Source organism: Tachysurus vachellii, chromosome 11, assembly GCF_030014155.1.
Source record: "Tachysurus vachellii isolate PV-2020 chromosome 11, HZAU_Pvac_v1, whole genome shotgun sequence".
Taxonomy (NCBI): domain Eukaryota; kingdom Metazoa; phylum Chordata; class Actinopteri; order Siluriformes; family Bagridae; genus Tachysurus; species Tachysurus vachellii.
The window spans coordinates 18794670-18813385 of NC_083470.1; the positions used below are offsets into that span (position 1 = coordinate 18794670).

The 18716-nt window shown below is 37.9% G+C and overlaps 1 protein-coding gene across 1 annotated transcript in view; it reads right to left on the reverse strand.

Annotated features, from left to right (window-relative positions):
* Positions 1-18716, reverse strand: part of cacna2d3a (calcium channel, voltage-dependent, alpha 2/delta subunit 3a) — a 210801-nt gene that overhangs the window by 53178 nt on the left and 138907 nt on the right. The window contains exons 14-25 of the mRNA XM_060881760.1: positions 14650-14721; positions 13245-13325; positions 11611-11685; positions 5550-5633; positions 5191-5262; positions 4982-5043; positions 4786-4853; positions 3939-3984; positions 3741-3838; positions 2329-2422; positions 1327-1422; positions 1079-1200 (exon numbers count right to left, since the gene is read on the reverse strand). Of these exons, the coding sequence (XP_060737743.1) occupies positions 1079-1200; positions 1327-1422; positions 2329-2422; positions 3741-3838; positions 3939-3984; positions 4786-4853; positions 4982-5043; positions 5191-5262; positions 5550-5633; positions 11611-11685; positions 13245-13325; positions 14650-14721 (970 nt within the window). The remainder of the gene's footprint in view (positions 1-1078; positions 1201-1326; positions 1423-2328; positions 2423-3740; positions 3839-3938; positions 3985-4785; positions 4854-4981; positions 5044-5190; positions 5263-5549; positions 5634-11610; positions 11686-13244; positions 13326-14649; positions 14722-18716) is intronic.

Here is an 18716-nt window from a genome sequence, read left to right on the forward strand (position 1 = left end):
TACACACACTTTTATTTCTGGAGCTTTTTTCCAGAGCATATTTGTGTATATTTCACACAGGATATAATAATATTTTGCGGATGATGCAGTCACAGAAATGAACTATGCAACATCTGCTTCTAAAATAGCTTCATTTGGAGACATGGCTTTATTCTCATAGACATATTATCAAAAATCCTAAGAGATGTCCCAAAGCATAAAATGGGCTCCGAACATGAGTTTCTAATACACAACAAGGCAGAGAGCAAACCTAACATATCCCATTTTAAATCTCTAAAACGCTCAATTTATACAAACACATCAAACCAAGCATGACTATAAAAATGAGTACAAAGAGCTCAAATTGAAACAAGAGCTATAAGAAGAGAGGATGCATTTTTCTGTTGTTGTTAAACCCAATGAAAAGATTTGGGTTTAATCTTGAGGTTGGTGTAAGACGCGCCTTGTCAACATTCAGCATCATGCATCTGGACGTCAATAAGAAACACTCATGCAGATTAAATATCTAAAACAACTGGAGAGCATTTAAGACCACAGATTGCATCTCTTCTCAGTGGGGATTCACCCAAGCAAATAGGCCGAATTTGCTCTTTCTTTATGCTTTAATCCTGCAGTGCCACAGACAAAAGAACCAAAAAAACATTTATTTAAGAGAGCATTTAAGTATTTTCCCATTTTCTTATTTCTACTGCTTCTGTTTCTTATTAAGAGACATATGGTTCCAATATGTTGCAAACGAATAGCAGCTAATATAAACCAATTTTAAAGCAAAAGTATAAAACAGAGTATAAAACAAAGGCCATATTTTAATATAATTAAATGCAGAGCAATCAAAGACCAGTCTCATCCTGTTTCTACTGGTTTGTTTGTTTGAAGGTCTAGAGTTTAGAACATGGATTTTCCTTCATTTCATTTCCATGTATTTTTCAGGCTTGCCACAGTGAGGCACTGTTTTAAAAAGAAAGAATGGATAGTCTTAAATAAAACGTGACTGTGTGTGTAAGAGAGAGAGAGAGAGAGAGAGAGAGAGAGAGAGAGAGAGAGAGAGAGAGAGAGAGAGATTTGTCACTCTACTTGCCTGTATTAAACGGAAGCGAGTAGACGAAGGTGCCTGGCACTTGTTCCGCTGCCCTTTTGTACCACAGTGGAAAGTGATCAGCGTTGAACACACCCTCTCTATCCTCAGCCGTCAGGAAGTCTCTTAGAACAGACAGCAGGCATAGGTTATCTCACAGGAGATGATGTCTCCTATCATATTTGCAGAAACAAACTCCAAAGAGCAAAAACACAGTGCATAGCACCATACATCTTCAGAGACATGCTTACTGATTGCTCAGTTGGTAAGGCATCACAAATAAGTTGATCCGCGACAAGCCTGTCCTTGTGCCGAGGTAAGCTATCTCCACACCTTTATCAGAGTTCCTGTAACTCAGAGAAAACATCTATTCCAGATCTCTGTACTCATTTTCTATACTAAAAATCAAGTTTACATTTTTGTTCCGCATATTGTGTAGAATGCCACGAAAAGCCTTCATTTCAAATTTCAACATTTTCGAGTTAATGTCAGGAGCATAAGCACTGAGCTTTACTTATAAGTAAAAACTTCTAATTAAATTTTAGTGGACGGGAGACAGGGACGTAATCACATACTGGGTTGCGAATGGAGGGCGAAGCCAGGAAAAATGAATGTTAAGGATACACCTGTGTAGGATTGTGTAACGTGTTGAGTTAAAGAAAGCATAAAGTTGGGACAGACAAGTACCATGAGAGAGAGAAAGCTAAGCAGTACAGAGCTGTGTGTGTTTGTGTGTGTGCACGCGCATGGTATTGAAGTTGTCGCCAGTATCGGAGTTGTCCCAAGCCTGTCTTCTGCCTCCTCATTTCCCTCTGAACTTAAGAGAAGTGTAACAGTGGACTATGTACAGAAGGATTTTAAACTTTTATCCACAAAGGGCTGGTGTGTGTGCAGGTTATCAACAGGTCACCAAATCAACTGGAACTCCACATCTTTAATTAGTTGATCTTGGCTTTCAATAGGCTCATAAATGGCATCTGCCAGGCTGGAATGAAAACCTTCACGCATACCATAACTTTCCGGATAAGAATGCACATCTCTGATGTTAGACTACTGTGATGAGAGAAATTGATTTCAAGTCTCAGTTTTTGGCATAGTGGGGTTATGATATATGATATGATATGATATGATATGATATGATATGATATGATATGATATGATATGATATGATATGATATGATATGATATGATATGATATGATATGATAAGTTATTTGTTGTAAGTGTGATTTTGGATGCAATGATTCTTCATACTCTGATTTGTTGAGTGCCAGACTGGTCCAATAAGCTTCGATTGGTGCAGTTACCACAGCGTCAAACAGGACTTCCTGAATTAAGTCTTTATCACCTATGACAATAACATTAAGAACAACAAAGCATTAGGAAAGACAAAAAAAACATGCAGAAATATTAATAGCCCTATAGGGATGGAATTAGTTTAACATGTGTCTGTGGGTTGATGTAATTATCACTGTGCATCTCTGTGATTTATCTGAATCTATGGTGTAAGTATCTTATATATCTTATATCTTATCTTATATAAAGTGATCTGAAATAAACAATATATAAATTTGCATATTTCTCAAGCATGAATAAACTCTATTAGTGGTATTTTGTGTTTCTGCTCAAACCAATGCAGATCAAATATAAAAATCACACCCATATGTGGACCTTTGGGGATATAGGGAACTAAAGCTAGAAAAAAGACATATGGGTGTGATGATATATATATATATATATATATATATATATATATATATATATATATATATATATATATATATATATATATATACATATATATGATAAGCAGATTGTAACAGATTATACTTACTGTCTGAAAAGTGGGTCATGACTATTTATGCTCTCTGCATATTGAAACGATTTCTGTATTTTAGTCATTCTTTTCATTATAGCATGCAATGGTTACATTACGCATGGTGCTTACTGCATGCTTTTGGCATGATGGCAATAAAAACACTCCTATTTCAAGATTTTATAAAAAGAGTTCTTATCCCAAGTGAATCAATCATTCAGTGCTTTGTATGTCTTTGCTACATTTTTGTTGTGTTATAGCATGGAAGTCAAATGGATTTTCTAGGCATGATATATCACGAATCTACACAAGGTGACATTTTAATGGATGGGTGGATATAAAATCTGTAATGTAATTTGCAAAATCATTCACAAAAATTGAGACTATGTAAGTATTAATCCCTAAATCAATTCTGCCACCAACTGGCTTCAAAATTATATTATTAGTTAAATGGAATCCACTAGTATGCAGTTAAAGTGGCACCTTTGTTTGGTTACTTAAAAGAATATCCCTTACTTTGAACGTCCTGCAAAGCACCATTAAATCTATTCGTAAAAACAGAAATACTGTAATTCTAGGCAAAAGTCTATCTAGAAAAATCAGTGGCGTTAATTAGAAATGCAACCAAGAGAACAAGGGTAACTCTAAAGGAGACCCAAAGCTCAGATGGGAAAAGGTATTCAAAAGCAACAATACACTGTGCTTTACTCTAGAATATACAGAATACAGCCATTATTTAAAGAAGAACTGTATGAAATCTTTTCAAACGTATCCTCTCTGAAGCATACTGTATGTGTGGATACAAAGTACTCTGTCCAGTGTGTACATACAGTATAAAAGCTCTACTTACACTTAAGGTGTGATTCTCGTCCATCGAGGTAGAGTTTTATTGCCTCGATCTGAGACAGGTACCGATGTTCAGGGTGCTCATCTGTGTTACAGTATGTCCTGAAAGCATACTATAACCTTAAACACCCAAATTCTCCTCACAAACCCAGGTGAACATGTTGCACACACAAACACACACCTAAAACTTCTCATACTCTACCATTCATCTGCCAGTGCCACATCAGGATGCTCCAAATCATGCAGTCCTGAAATACAACATATTATTGTAAGAAATCTGTTGCAGGCCTGGAAATAGGTTAGCTTAAATAGGTTTAGCTTAAATACTTATTTTTAATAGGAGTTCAGTGCTCCGATTCCGCATTGCAGAAAAAAAAAATTTGAAATTCCATCAGCAGGTTCAATGTAATTTTCTTTAATCTACTTTAATGTGTATGGTCAAATCTGTCATGTTGGGAACATGTATAAATAAAATGATAGCTACCTAAAATTATTAGCATTTGAAATGCCTGTTTAAAATTAGAATTAGTGACTAAATTCGTTCATAAATTTAACCGCACAGTTGTCATAAGGTATACGCAAGTGTAATTCTGAATAGCTGGAAAGAGTAAGTGGCCAAAAGTTCTCTCTCTCTCTCTCTCTCTCTCTCTCTCTCTCTCTCTCTCTCTCTCTCTCTCTCTCTCTCTCTCTCCACTGTCTCTCTTCCTCTCTAATGACTGAATTTAGTGGTCAATCCAATTCACAGGCTATGACCAACTTTCTTCCTTTCATTCATAATTCATTAGATTTCCTGCTGGAAGAAAAATGCCTATTTCTATTGAAGCTGACAGGAGGAACCATCACAGGAAATGCTGAACCATGCTCTCACGATCCTAACTGGCAGCAGTGTTTAAGAATGCGCATGTAGCCCAAGCGAATGAATATTAACATGCATGATTTTGCTGAAGAAAAAAAAAAGCTGGGACCCACCAATGTATTAAAGCATATATTCACAAGGAAAACATTTTGTTTCTACTGAGTTAGTTATAAATAGCCTATTGGGAAGTTACCTTCTTCCAGGGTGACACTCCCCCTGAAGAAATATTTACCGTGTCCCTTTGACAAGGCCACACCTAAGCTGCAAAATAAGCACACACTGCCTTAATTTTAAAACAATCTCAAATACTTTTACACAATAAGTGCAGACAACTGTGCAAAACCCATTCCTTCTGTCCAAAATGTCATGCCTGTATACAACATTGCTACCTGAAAGGAGTTCCCTTGATGTCTGTGTAGTAGTAGTCGTTATGCAGGACAAGCACCCGTCTCTGAAAATACACACATGCAAACACACACAAACACACACAGAGCACATTATAGTGCCATCTGGTGGGACATCCCAGTTTAAGGAAATTTATGGACATAAAGCTTGATATAAATACACAAATACAGTCTTTGTGTTTATGTTCTCTTACCCCTTTGTCCACAGCTTTCTTGACTTCCATAGTGAAGGTTCCAGTTTTTCTGTTTACCATAGCATTGCGTAGCTGGAAAACACACACACACACACACACACAACCAGACACCAAAAGTGATAAGATCTTGTATAATAAAAGACAACATAATACACATAATAAAAGAAGGTTTAAACTTCAGGTTGATCAGTGAACTAAACACAGCTCAGCTTTAAATCCAAGTTGGAGCTACAAAAGCTAGATATTCTGGCTAGATATTCTGCAAAAGCAACACTGAAGAATTATTCAGAAAAACAGGGCCAAAGGGAGGGCAGCCTACACTCACACTTGCAACGTATGAAGAAAAAACAAATACAAACCATATCTTCCTTGTCTTCCCATTCAACTTCAGAGAGATCTACACTGCTGTAGTTAGGCTTCTTTCTCTTTTTTCCTTGTTCATACTGAAAACACACACACACACATATACATACATATATTTATATATATATATATATATATATATATATATATATATATATATATATATATATATATATATATAATATACTGTCCATTCTGTCACAAGCACACTATGTACAGTATATCAACATATCAACTCTGTACATCTAAATTCAAGTCACCATCTGTCATATAAGAGGCTTTAATGCATGACTTCAGCCGACACAAAAACACAGGTGAGGGCAAGAAGGGGGTATAAGAAAGCATAGCATAGGTTAACAAGGTTCACAAATATACTGCTGGGCAAGACATGAATGGGTGTTTGATTTTGGCATGTTTATAGAGCATACTAGAGAGTCAGGGAGTGAACTACGAAACAGTTGCATTGTGAATCATGACCTCTGCTGGTAGACAGAGGTAATGTCCTAGACCTGAGAGAAAGTTGATCTGGATGATCATCTGTGATGAAGTATGGGATAAAAAAACGGGTTTGTGTAATGATACAGGAAAAGTGTGTAGTTTTTGCAAAGTTGTAGTTACTGCAGAAAGTACTGTATGAGAATGGATTCATTTTTTCAAGCATCTTGAAAGGCTCAATGAGACTTGGACTTACAGTCAGGTGAAAAAGAAAGTACACCTCTCCTTAGCAGGTCTTAAAATGAGATAAATTCCTGCTTAGATGAAGAACAACACGACACAAAACAAAGTCAATATGGGGATGCCATGTGTAAAAAAAAAGCTTAATACACCCCATGATTCAACAGCTTGTAGACCCGACGTTAGAAGCAATGCCATAGAATTCAAGGTGCTGTACTTTCTTTTTCACATGACAAATGATAAAAGTCTTGATTCACAAAAATCCCTGATGCACACTATCTGCCCAGGCAGATTCAGACTGCTGGGTATTTTTACAATATGATAGTAAATATCTTCCAACTTCTTAATTCAGGCTTACAACTTGACATTTGTTTGTGAATAATAACCAGAAAATAGATGACAAGTGACACCCATGTCTGATGTTCAGAAATGATTTGGAATCCTGATAATATTTAAATACTCCCCTGAATACCGTCTCTGCTGTTTCTAAGGCAATGGGGTTTGGACAGAAATACCATACAACAGAGTTAAGAGAAAAACTGCATTATAAATATGGATATCCCAGTAGAAATAGAGCTACAGATTCTAGCTCTTCACTGTTCAAGGAAGACCACCAAAACTGAGAGGATGTCTTTGTGCTAGTGGTTAACCTAAGCTTAACACAATCTGAACCCAGTGTGATGTTGTGATCCTGAATGGATTGAGACATTTTTGACACTCTGGACATGTGGTATCAATGATGGAAATAGACAGTGATTTCCACCATCATCATCGGGACCAGTTTTGTACTGGTCCTTTATTAAGAGATGGAATTCTCATGTGGAGGTTGTCGGGTAGAGACAATCACAAGCAGCAGCTTCCCAAGCAGCAGCTTCATCAATAACAGAGATCACTGATCTCCACCTGAGACTTCAATATCTCAATAATGGAGCAAGGTAAAAATGTAAGAAGCTTGCAGCTGTTACTGAAGCTTGGAGATATACTGAATGAGTTCTTATCAGATGGGAGCTGGAATACAAGTTTGTGAACATACAGTATCATCTGTTCTGTTTTGGGATCAAGATTTCCTTCTTGATTTGTTTTCCTTTGGATCTGTATCTGTAAATTTAAACTGCATGAAAAACAGTGTTGACCATCATGTTGATTGTGTTGATTGTGTTGAACAGTGTTGATTTTCAGCAGCATCAATCTCTATGAAATGATGGCTCAAAAAGAATCTGGGCACTGGTGAATTATTTTTCCTTGTCTTTCATAATGGACTTGTATACTAAAAATCCCATTTAAGGATTTTAGACTTGTAGTTGAGAAATTACGTGAACCTGATTATTTGAAATTGGGGGTGGCCTTGAAGTCTACTTTGTTTTATTTTGCCTTGACGAATGCAAGCTAGTAAAGTTAATGTGGATTGGTGCATTAATATCTGCATGGAGGTGATTTTACAGGTGAACATTCAAGAAAAGGCTGTTCTGTGGTGTTGGATATGGGCCTTGCTTGGAGGTGAAGTAGGTTGTTAATATCAAAAGAAAGCTAAAGAAAGGTAAAGAAAGCTTGAAACATGAGTGGGGGACTCAAGTAAGTAAATATTCAGCTAGATTCTTGTTGACTAGATGAATGACTAAATAATGCATTTGTTCATCCAAGAATCTATTAGGTTATTGAATGCATTCTGTAGTCATTGTGACATTAATGTTGTGATTGTTGTCCTTGGACTGCTTCCTGTTCAGGGTCACCATTTTGAATTGGATGCCCCTCCCAATCCTCCTATTTCATCTGGCGAGCACACAGGAACCTGCTTCTGGACCAATGCAGTGACATTAATACACTGCATAAATCTTGTCTGCTGAAGATAATTGTGAATGTACACGGATTCCTATTGAAAATACTCCTCTACAGCAGAGGCTTCAGAAAATCTTAGTTTATATACCTGACTACAGTAAGTGGAAATGATGTTCTGAGAACAGGTGATGTTCTGAGCACAGTCCTATAGCCTATACATAAGATTTCAGTGGCTTTTCTAGATCTAGGCAAGAGGCAGAGCTCTTAATCCCTGTATTCATTTCAGAACTTTCTACCTGGGTTGTGTTATAGATGTTAAGGGATAGAGGGTTTTTGACCAGTCAACCAGCTGATAACCAGTGTGTGGTTGTGATAGGACATAGAAGTATACTGAAGTAATTCAACATCATAAATTAAAGAATACATATATGAAACAGAGTTCAGTGTAAGCATGCGATGTGGTATTGCAGTTGGAGTTAACACATTGTAGAGATATTCAGCAGACCTAAGTTGAATTAAAGTGGCAGTGGGTGCAAATGTTTTCAGTAGTGTATTCACTGTAAACAGTGTAAAAAAAAAAAAAAGAAAAATGAACAGATGTAAAGAAAATATTTATGTGGTGGGAAACGAGATGTTCAGTGCATGGGGCAGTCAAGAAGAAAAGAATGCCTGTGGTTCATTTTGAAGAGCAGAGAGGTCCCTCTAGTGAAGTTAAGTGGTACCATAGGGAAGTGTAATATAATGCTATAGGTATTCAGAAAAAAATAGCACATTTTATAAATATACCTGCACATATTGCTACTGGTGGCATCATTTTTTGGGTATAATTTCCCAATGATTTCCCACTTTTATGTCCAGAACCATTTGCATCATGACTAGCATAGAGAATTAAACTCTTTCTATATATGACTAGCATTAATTTCGAGCTGAAAGACATCATGGATTATTAGGATAAAGTATAAATATAAAATATAATGTAATCGATTATCAAGGGACATAAACGTTCACTGGGAACACAATGAAAGACTGACACCCCAAATATTTCATAATATGATAAATATGGAACAATGGAATTCATGACTTAAATTTGGAAGGTAGAAATCTCAAGACAAACAAGAACAGTCCAAATTTCTTGTGAAATAATCTTATGAAATAATGAAATAAATGCATGTCGGTACTGCAGTTTATTAAAACAAAACAATTTTTTTAACTATTTTATTCATTTTAAATAAACTAATATACAATGTATTTATATAGTATGTCTATATACTGTAAATGTGTTTGCACAGTTTTACACAATCAATTCTGGGAAAACAGTGTGATGTTGTCACCATTGTCACTAATTTGCCACCGGAGCAATTGTTTTTCAGCATTTCACTGAGTTTGGATTAACCCCACAAAGAACTTGCTGTGAAGGACATTTCCTCCTTGAAAATATGTTTACAGTATAAAATTAATCACTTCTGAATGGTTCTCACAGCCTTTCTGCCTTTCCACTTTCTCTGGCTAATATTCCCCTTAAATTTGTGTCTATACTTCTCCCACGGTTACTGTAGGCATAGCTAATCAATAGCCATGGATAAAGAAACAGCAAACTGGCATCTGTGAAAATCCTTCAAATATCTTGGGAGAGGAAAAAAAAAGATGGGTTTCTTTTTCAGTCTTCCTTGCTCTGATTTTCTCTCTTCCTTCATTGCAACCAATCCTCACTCAGGCATGTGTGTGAACGTGTGTGTGTGTGTGTATGTGTGTATGTGTGTGTGTGTGTGTGTGTGTGTGTGTGTGTGTGTGTGTGTGTGTGTGTGTGTGTGTGTGTGTGTGTGTGTGTGTGTGTGTGTGTGTGTGTGTGTTAAACAATGTACTTAACTCTGCATGATGTTTTTTTTTTTTTGTGATACAGTTCAGCTATCCCTTAAACCCCTTTTAGTTAGCTGTTTTTAGCCTAGCTCGATAATTACAGTGCAATTAAACGATGGCCTGAATACAGCTCTGTGGGATGCTCTCACACACAGCATAATAGATCCAATCACTACCATTCACGATCATCAACTCATGTTTGTAATTCATTCACATACCTGATACTCATGAAATCCCTGCAATGTGCCCCTTTTTATTATATAGTTTCAGTCTGTAGATCCTATTCTACATAAAAGCCCTGTATAACTGATATATATTAGCATATATAATTATTATGTTAAAGGGCTATGAAAACCCTGCATGCCTCAGGTCTTGGCCTGGTATAGCTTTCTCAAGGTGCTAAGCACATTTGTAACACGAGCTCTGTCTGCTTTAATGTTCCTTCCTCCACTCAAAACAAATCTTGTTTCTGTATTCCTTTTAAAATAAAAAGTACTAGCAGCGGATATGGGTTAATATTTTGTGAACCTATTTATTCCTTGTTTTGTTTTTAACTTAACTGTGTTAATATTAAAAAAAAAATCCTTTTCATTACTTGCAATCTTTTGAAATATTTCTTGGTTTTGTGCATACAATCAACAAAACAGTTGTTAATGTGAATTTAAGCACCTATGTTTAGAGTTGAGAAATGAGTGCAAATTGAGCAGAAAATTAGGACAGTAGGTATCCTGCCACACCACATGCAGCAAAACCAAACACAGCACTAGCCTTCACATGTAGCAGCGGTTAATTCAATTCAATAATTATTGGTGGTTAGGTGTCCAAGCACTGAATGAGGTATTTTGTTCCTGAGGTTTTTCTTTTTTCCATTTTTTTATTATTTTATTTTGCTTCACTCCAGATCAAACTGAGATGTGAAAATTAGTCTAAGGAGTGTAATCCTCCTTCCCTCAAGATAAGCTCAATCAGCCGGATGGTGAAAAGCAAGACAAGAAAAAGGCATAAAGACAAAATCCCTGTCAGGAAATTGCTGTCAAACTACTCAGGCAGTATACTACTCAAAAAGACATTTATATTTATAAACAATTGAGAAAGTAGTTTAGTACAAGGTTCTGAGGAGGGCGTGGCCATCTGTAGGGGGAGTTTAGTTCAAATAGCTGCGTCATTGTGCAAAGTCGATTATTTTCTGTTTTTTGACTTACTTTAAGAATGAGCTATTAGCATTGGGTCATGCTCAATAAAGAAAAAAATGCTATGTTCATCTGTTGTCTCTTTATTGTTCTATCTAACTTGGCAAGAACATCTCCTGGAGGAGATATTTGTGAAGAGTGTGTGCAGATTAGCAGCACCTGGGGCCATATTTACTTTGTATGTAATAGCGATTTAAACAGCATGAGTCAAGAGACATAAAAACTTGAGAACGTAAAGTAAAGCTTGGAACCTGCATGTTGGTGGTCTGGTGGTTTATTGGAATTGCAATGATGATGTTAATGGTCCGCATTTAATTTATATCCCCAACCAATTTGGTTTCCACATTAAAATCTCCCTGAATATAGTTACTGTGTTTTAAAATGCAATGTTATAAGATACAGTAACTCTAGTGGAAATAAATGCAAAAATAGCAGTGAACATAGTGAGAATGTGTGCGGTACACACACACACACACACACACACACACACACACACACACACACACACACACACACACATACACACAGTTGGAAACTATAACAGAAGTTTCCTCATTACCAGAGGGCGCAGGTCTGGATGGGTCAAGATGTAGCCATTATTGGTAATAGCAAACGCATAGCCATGGATCCCCAGCTGCAAAACAAACAAACACAGACACACACACACACACACACACACACACACACACATCCATTAAACATAATCAGGAGTATTTTAGCATTTTATAATCAGTTATACACGAGTCCTGTTCTGTTTTTCACTTTCTGTTCATTCCTCTTATCTTTTTAATATCAAAGCCCAATCAAGCTCTTTGCAATTTCCTGCTCCTTCTGATACTCCCCAAATCATGATTTCCCACATCTGCTCATCTGTGGTGCCCACACACAGACACACATATAGAGACAATCAGATAGAAAAAACACACACAAACGCTCACAAACGCAGTGCATGTCTCCCCTGACACTGGTGAATGGCATGACCCCCCCAAAAATAATACGCTTTTAAATGCCAGGAAAAATTTAAAGCTAAACCCACTAATTTTCTCTTGAAGATATGTCCATAAATTAACTTCTCCATTCCTGCTACTTTAAAGGGAATAGTGCAAAACAGCCTTTGCTGCAATTTCTTTGTTTGTAAGGAAAAAAGGTTGGAACAATCAGCGGAGGGAGACGCAGAGATTCAAATAAGGACATGGTGCTTGGCATATCTTTATGTGTTGTATTCTGATAATAATCACACCGAGGACCATCATCTAGTAATGAATGAAAAAGGGAAAAAACATGAATGCCATATAAAAACAAGCACTAATATTTTTCTACTGACACTTTGAGAAGGATTTCACACTGGTAGTTTAGCCTGAAACACAGCAGCGATTGGAGGAAAAACTGGGTAACGAGTCAAAACTGTCATGTGGGAAGTGCACCACGATATTGAAAAAGAGACTTCCTGCAGAAGGTTGTGTGCGTTCAGTTTCAGTAGAATTGTACTGCAAACCTGTGAACGTGAAAGCAACTCGTACTCGGGTCAGAACTTGTTCAGGAAGAAAGGTATCCTGAGCATGTAGTCAATGACATCACCATTAGTTTCCACAACACACGTGTAGCATGAGTGGTAGGTAAGCATTGTAGGACACAGAAGAGGTAAGATGAAGATTGAAAACAATCTTTCTGTGTTCTAAATACATGTTTGTAATTAGAAAGCAGGTACATCAGGATTCGATAGAATCAAGTGAGTCTGAAACCAGACCAAAGAACAAACACACTCGGATTTAGACCAAAGCAAACGTGCCCAGTGTTATAGACTGTATAAAGTAACTTATATATTTGTATGAAGTTCATACATGACTTTTCCTCTTTATGAAAGCTAGGCCATTAACATAATAACACATTTATACTCCTTTTACACAGTGTAAACTGTTATTGTTGTTATTTCATACTGGCGTGAGGAATACAGTTCTCTGTGTTATTATTCCTACTGCACATTCTATGGAGAAATCCTTATCAAATATGACCATATGACAGCTCGGTATTGATATTTTCCCAGAAAACAAATAAATTGTACAATCCTAAAAGCATTTATTTAATAATGTTTTACATGCTTACATTTTAGCATGTTCTTTTCTTAACATTCCTGAATTTAAAACTAGGGCTACATAAAAAGGAATGCATATCATTTCAGCTCAGTTGTTGTACCTTGTACTTGGGGATAGTCTTTAGAAGCTCAGACACTGGAACATCTGTGCCAACCACACCAAGAAGAATTCCCTTATTCTTCTAAGACAGAAGCATTATTAGAAATAACTCATAAGTACTCAAACATATCCATATACATAATTATTAGGATACAGTATGTAATAGACACATTCACAGTCATTTTTAAATTGATATACTCCAACCAATGTCAACTATAACTGTCCCTTCAAGTCGTGTGAAATTTAAGATATTTTACCTTCATAATTAAGCAGTGGTGGAATATCATTCAAGTTAGTTTGAAAATTTTCAAACACACAAGATCAATTAATCAAGATCAATTTGGGCCAAGGCGTATAGTGTGAGATCAACACGACCAACACAGGATAAGTCGATGCCCTCTTCCATTTCTGTGTACATGAATGAGTACAGCATTACTGTCCTCAGTATACTGGAGGGACTGATTAAGTTTAATCTGACACCCTGAACCTTAACAATTGATTAAAAAAGTTTTAAAGGTCACGTTGGGGCTGTGAAAAACTGGGGAATTAAGCATCCAATGAGACTGACTGGAGAAAAAAGACTTAGGTTTGTCGTTGTATTTTATAGTAAACAGACTTTTATATTTGTGTACATTTAGTTTAAAGGTTTATGTACTGTCATCTGTAATTCTGTTGTTATATATCATGGCCAGTATGAAACTTTTCCAAATTCCCATTTTCCAAAAGCATTAGAATTTATATTTATAGCTTTCTATAAGGGGGAGCACGGTGGCTTAGTGGTTAGCACGTTTGCCTCACACCTCCAGGGTTGGGGGTTCGATTCCCGCCTCCGCCTTGTGTGTGTGGAGTTTGCATGTTCTCCCCGTGCCTCGGGGGTTTCCTCCAGGTACTCCGGTTTCCTCCCCGGTCCAAAGACATGCATGGTAGGTTGATTGGCATCTCTGGTAAAATATCCGTAGTGTGTGAGTGAATGAGAGTGTGTGTGTGTGTGCCCTGCGATGGGTTGGCACTCCGTACAGGGTGTATCCTGCCTTGATGCCCGATGACGCCTGAGATAGGCACAGGCTCCCCGTGACCCGAGGTAGTTTGGATAAGCAGTAGAAGATGAGTGAGTGAGTGAGTGAGTGAGCTTTCTATAAGACTTTTATTGTAATCAATTCCAACCACATAGCTGCATTAGACACTGGGACCTGCTGCAGGTACATGTGTAGGATAATTTTTATCAATGAAATTGTACAGCTAGAGTTCACAAGAGTTTTCTCCAAATCTCTACAGGTTTTTTTCTCTATAATACATTAGGTTGTACAAAATTCTTCTGAACTGACATGTACATTTTAAATAACTGGCCAAAGAAAACAGGTCATGAGGGTATCCAAAATGTGCTGCATTATCTAATTAGTACTCACTGTTTCGTTCTTTGTGCTGAAAACTGGCATAGCAACTGTGGTCATCAGTACAGGCCCCTGACTGTCCTCCAGCTGAAGGAGAGCAAGAGAAAGAAAAAAATACATAAAAATGTCTGTGGAATCTTTACTGGAAAGGGAAAATAGAGATCCATATTCTATAAATACTCCTCGGGTATAAGGATGGAGATGGAGAGTGGATTTATATATAACTATCATTATAAAAATTAATATATTAAATACACCACTTGCAAAAATTAAATGTACACAGACCAAAGAGAGGAAAAGACAAATGTACAACGTTTACTACAAAATAAACAAATTATGTCCTAAAGATTTTACACATACAGTTTTTATAATACATTATTCAATGTAATTTTCTATAATCATACCATCTCAGCTATGACACCAAATATAAAAAAGTGGATCAATAGTGATGCTTTTATTGGGGCTATTAGGAAACCAGCCTTCCCAAAAATAGCACAGTAACAGTAACAGCTCTGGCTCATGACAGGATCAATAAAAACAATACAGCATGGACCACTGATCACTAATTATAAGAAAACATCAGAAGCCCAGTTCAATTATATATAGATATATCAATTATGACCTGAAATTTAATATTATTATAAAAGACTCTGTTTTTAGACTTCTCCTTGCACAGTTCTGAAATTAAGACACAAATTTCTGCTTTATCTAACCTACTGACTCACCTGTCATTTCTACACAACCTCATTTTTACAGTGCTACATGCGTGTACATGTTGGACAAAGCCATAGTGAGTTCAAAGATTATTTGCAAAGTTCTTCAGAAGGAAGCAAGGGGGTCCTTTAAGAGAAAGAAAGCTTATGCTTGTGGAGAAATAACTATATGATTCTTAATGAAATACACTGCTGTGGTCTCAAATGTGAACATGTGTGTTCAACAACAAATGTGGCACAGCTGCTAGGTAATTGTTGTGTAACGGCTGCTGCAGGTTCAGAAATGAGAGATCTTTCTCAATTTAACATTGACATGTAAGTGCATACAAAACACCCTCTATCTACAACACTAAAATGCTAAATTATTTTGTAAGTCAGTGACCTCAGTAAGTCTGAGTCACACAATGGTAATATCACAAATGGAGTTAATTAGAAATTAATAAACAGATGATGCTCTGGAGTGATCAACAAGATATCCTGTTATCCAATACCCATGCCACCACACACCGGTCGATGAGTGTGCCAGAGGCAGTGAGAGCATGAGCAGACTGGGAACAGAACTTCAATAGCCCTGCAAGACCTGGGATTAGGGGTGTGCTAGATCATACCGTCCATTAAAATGCCTTTCATTTTGTTTGCACTAATATATGCTGCTGCCTTCCAGCTGCAATTGCCAATAAAATGTTGTTCCATATTTTTTATACTGTCATAAATATCATTATTGCAAATATTCTTGAAATATCTTGATATAATTTTGAGGCTATATTGCCCACCCCTACCTTGGACGGCATTCACTAAATTCCAGGGGTTTCGTTACCCCGACGTAAAGTGGGCGTGTTTCTGGAGGTCTTGGAAAAACGCCCTCTTTCAAAAAAAAAAAAGAGCATACCTACGATGGATAATGAAGGACACAATAGTCATACAGGTAGATTATATATTTTATATCTATTATGCTTTATTATCCTACAGTTAAGCTATTTTCAAAAACAAATAAACAACCAAAAACTAGGGTTAGGGTTAGGGTTAGATGATCAAATAGGCCACGCCTACCCAATGATGTAATATCTGTTACGCTGTTCTGAAATCCCTGGAAATGAGTGCATCCCTTCCTTGGACCCTGGAGTGGGGTCCAGGTCCAGGTTATAGAACCTGATAAAGGTGTTCGGAGAGGACCTGCTGCAGCACAAATATCTTCAAGGGGATATCGTCACTGAGAGGCAAAGCAAGACCGCGCACCTCATAGGTCTGATCAATGGAATTCACTATCCAGTGCACCAGGCGCTGTTTGAAAACAGGATTACCCCAGATCCGACTCCCAAAACAGACAAACAGGGAGGAGGAGTAACGCCACGAGCTTGATCAGTGGACATAAGTCATCAAGGCCCTTACTGGGCAAAGCAGAGGACAGTAGCCCTGCAGAATGACTGGGCACCTTAGAGACAAATCCTGCGCTGGGGTGCAGGATAGCCTTGGACATGGCAGGGGCAAATTTTAGGCAGGCGGGGGCAATCGACTGGGCCTGCAACTCTCTCCCACTCTTTTGAGAGAAGCCAAAACTAGGAGCAGCCTGACACCACGCAGAATGCAAGAGACCAGAATGCACCCTGCCTACCCAAGAAAGCCCCAAAAAAAGCAAGACTGCAGAAACTCCAGCACTGTACTGACCGGGCAGTCTACTGGATCCTGACAGCGTTCATCGTACCAGAGGCAGAAAAGCCTCCACTTCAGAGCATACAGCTTCCTAGTAGTGGGAGCCCTAGCATTAAATAGAGTCTCTGTCACCTCGGATGAGAGGCCTGCCTCTAGGAACTGGTCCCCCTCAGCGGCCAGACCAAGAGCTTCCACATATCGTGGCAAGGGTGTAGGATTGCCCCCTACACCTGAGAGACTAGAGCCTTCCTGACAGGAAAATCCCATGGAGTGCCATCTAGGAGGAAGACTAGGTCTGTGAATCAAACTCAAGAGGGCCAACAACTAGGTAAAGGCTGACTCGGTCATGGCACCAACTCCTTGGAGGCAAACAGCTTCCACCCGGCCTAATATTTGCCAAATTTGGTCTACCACATGGGGGTGGAGATTTACCTGCCCTGGGATGAAAATCGTTCTCAGCAAAAGAAACCTGGTCTCTGCCCAGAGCAGAATCTGCTGCGCCAACCTGAACAGGGGGCACAAATGCAGACTGCCCTAATGATTGATATAGGACACCACCACTGTCTGTGCACACTAAAAGATGGCAGACCCTGAGGTGTAGAAGAAAGTGTTTTAATGCAAGAAACATGGCCATCATCTCCAGTAAATTTATGTGCCATGAGAGATTAGGGGCCCTCCCATAGACCCTGGGCAGGGCAGCCATCCAAGTCTGCTCCTCAGCCCGAAAGCAAGGCATCCGTCAAAAAAGTCCTGCAATGGTGAAACACCAATAGAGTGGGACCCAAGGCCAAGAACCAGGGTCGTTTCCACATAAGATGGGTACGAAGCCCACGGCATGTAACCCATATAAACCTGAGGGGATGTTTGTGAGGATGAAACACAAACGATCTAGACATAATGACCAACAACATAGGCACTATATTCACTAGCACATTAGACACTGTTGCACCCATCCGATTAAAGAAAGTTAGAGACAAAACATCTGCGCCATGGTATAATAGTCATATTCACACCCTCAAGAGAGAGAACCCCGTAACCTCGAGGGAAAGTGGAGAAAAACTAAATTAGAGGTTTTTAGAATTGCATATAAGGACAGTATGTCCAGCTATAGACAGGATCTAAAAACTGCTATGGCTGAGCACCTGAGAAAACTCATAGAAAAATATCCAGAACAATTCCAGGTTTTTATTTAGCACAGTGGCTAGATTAACAAAAAAAAAAAACAGAAATCTGAACACACTTTTCCATCACAGTTCAGTAGTGAGGACTTTATGAGATTCTTAACTGATAAAATTGAAAGCATCAAGAACAAAAGCACCCTGTGACCCAGTCTCACCTAAAGCTCTAACCTCAAAACTACAGCATTTACAAGTATAGGACAGGAAGAGTTAGATAAGCTTATTACTACAGCTAAACCAACAACTTGTTCTCTAGACCCCATTCCAACTAAATTACTGAAGGAAGTGCCACATAAAGCTGGTGAGCCTCTTCTTAATATTATTCTTCGTTATCTTTAGGTTACATCCCTAAATCTTTCAAGTTGGCAGTTTTTAGGCCACTCATTAAGAAACAGAATTTACAGAATTACAGATCTATTTCACATCTTCCGTTTATGTATAAAATACTAGAAAAGGTTGTGTCTGTTCAACTGAGCTCCTTCTTACAGGAGAACAATAACGTTGAAGAGTTTCAGTCATGTTTCAGGCCCAATCATAGCAC